This window comes from Terrapene carolina, unplaced genomic scaffold, assembly GCF_002925995.2.
Source record: "Terrapene carolina triunguis isolate 2854851 unplaced genomic scaffold, T_m_triunguis-2.0 Scaffold93, whole genome shotgun sequence".
NCBI classification, from domain to species: Eukaryota; Metazoa; Chordata; order Testudines; family Emydidae; genus Terrapene; species Terrapene triunguis.
This window is the reverse complement of record NW_020664444.1, coordinates 31499826-31501776: the sequence shown is the minus strand read 5'-3', so window position 1 is coordinate 31501776 and position 1951 is coordinate 31499826. Positions and strand designations below refer to the sequence as shown.

Here is a 1951-nt window from a genome sequence, read left to right as displayed (position 1 = left end):
GGGGGGGCTCCCGGGAAGGGGGGGGCTGCACCCTGTGCCCCTCCTCCCCCAACTGTTGGGGGGGCTGCAGCCAAACCCACCATTGGGGTTTCTCGATGGCCGCGGCCCGGGGGGGAGGGGCAGTCCGTGCTGCTCACCTGGGCCCGGCCGCCTCCAGCCGGCGCTGTAAGCAGGGGCGAGGCCGAGCTCGGGGAGAGCCGAGGGAGCCCCGCCTCACCGGAAGGACCGCGGGCTCCCGGCTCCGGAGTCCCGTCCCGGAGCGACTTTCCGCCCTCCCGTTTCCCTGGCCCGAGCGCCCCCTGCACCTTCCGGACAAAGGACGCGTCGGGAGCTTCAGGCCCGGCCCCTGCGTTTCCCTCAGGGAGACACCCCCTCCCCCTCATGGCCTCTCCCTGTGCAGGGCCCCCCGGCAGGCCCTACTTCTGCTCTCCTGGGCTCGCCCCTTGAGCCCGCCCTTCCCCCTGCACACCCGCATCCTTTGTTACTATGGGCCTGAGTGCGGGGGGGCACAGGCCGGCCTTGGAGAGTGCAGGTTGGGGGGACTCCCAGATAATGGGGGGCACAGGCCTGCCCAGGAGAGTGCAGTCTGACGGCATGCGCAGCTACAACACAAATAAGATCCTTGAGTTATTGGCAGTTGCTTGCCTATCATGATCCTTCCATTAAATGCATGTGTAGGTGCATACACTCCCCCCAGTCATGGGCAGCCCTGCATGTGCACACCATTAAGATACCAATCTCCACACGTTAGGCATATTAATTATCTTATTTTTATTGTATAAAATCCAAGATACTTGCCCCTCCCTCTCTCTGTCAGAGCCTGATTTATCTGAGTCCGGGCATAGCTTCCCACTCACCTTTCTGTTCTATGCAGAGCTCTACTTCCCTCACGCTCTGCTGGGTCCTGGCAGAACCCTGCTTCCTCCTGCAGAACTTCCTACCCCTCACCCCATCCTGGGCAAAGCAATTCTCCCCACATCCCTCCCTCTTGGGATGAGCCTCCCACACCACAGATCAGGGGTGGCCAACCTGTGGCTCTTCAGAAGTTAATATGCAGCTCCTTGCATAGGTGCTGACTCTGGGGCTGGAGCTAAAGGTGCCAACTTTCCACTGCTCAACCCCAGGCCCTGCCACCCCTTACCCCAAGGCCCCTGCCCCCTCCCCTGAGCCTGTTGCACCCTTATTCCTCCTACCTCCATCCCAGAGTCTCCTGTACACTGCAAAACAGCTGATCACGGTGGGCAGGAGATGGGGGGGAGGGACAGGTGCTGATCAGCAGGGCTGCCAGCAGGCAGGAGGTGCTGTGGGGGGAGCTGATGGGGGCTGCTGATGTATTACTGTGGCTCTTTAGCAATGTACATTGGTAAATTCTAGCTCCTTCTCAGGCTCAGGTTGGCCACCCCTGCCACAGATCATTTTCTACCAGATGTATTAGCTGCAGTTTTCCCAGCTGAATCTCATTGCTATTTTCTGCCCATGTTTCTAATCTGCAGGAGGGGACTGTGATGGGGTGTCTACCTCACAACTGGCCTGAATAGGTAGAAAGGGCCTATTAACCCTTTGACAGACTGTACCTGGAGAAGAGTCAGGGCTGCCAAGCTCTAACTGATGATGAAGCACAGCTGGGCAGGGCCATGCTGAGTTCATATAAAACCAGGAAGTGGGGCTGGCAAGATGGGGGCTACAGGAAGGAATGTGATAGTTATCCCCCCCCCCCCCCGGGATGAGGGGTGTTGATAAAAGACAAAAAATAAATAAGTCTTGGGATCCTACCTGGGAATAGAGATACTGGCAAGAACTTGAGAGAGAGTGAAGTAGTCACATAGAACAGAGGATGTTCTCTTGGTAACTAAGGGTGGGCTAGCAGAGAGAGAGAGAGACAGATAGGTAGGTGGGAAACAGCAACAGGGTCTGAGATTGGATACTGTGTGGTTTTGGGGCCAGAACCTAC

At 57.8% G+C, this 1951-nt stretch overlaps 1 protein-coding gene across 1 annotated transcript in view; it reads right to left on the bottom strand.

Annotated features, from left to right (window-relative positions):
• Positions 1-144, bottom strand: part of MPG (N-methylpurine DNA glycosylase) — a 49611-nt gene extending 49467 nt beyond the window's left edge. Inside the window, exon 1 of the mRNA XM_026650786.1 lies at positions 81-144. Coding sequence (XP_026506571.1) covers positions 81-83 — 3 coding nt within the window. The 5' untranslated portion in view covers positions 84-144. The remainder of the gene's footprint in view (positions 1-80) is intronic.
• Positions 145-1951: the final 1807 nt, after the last annotated feature.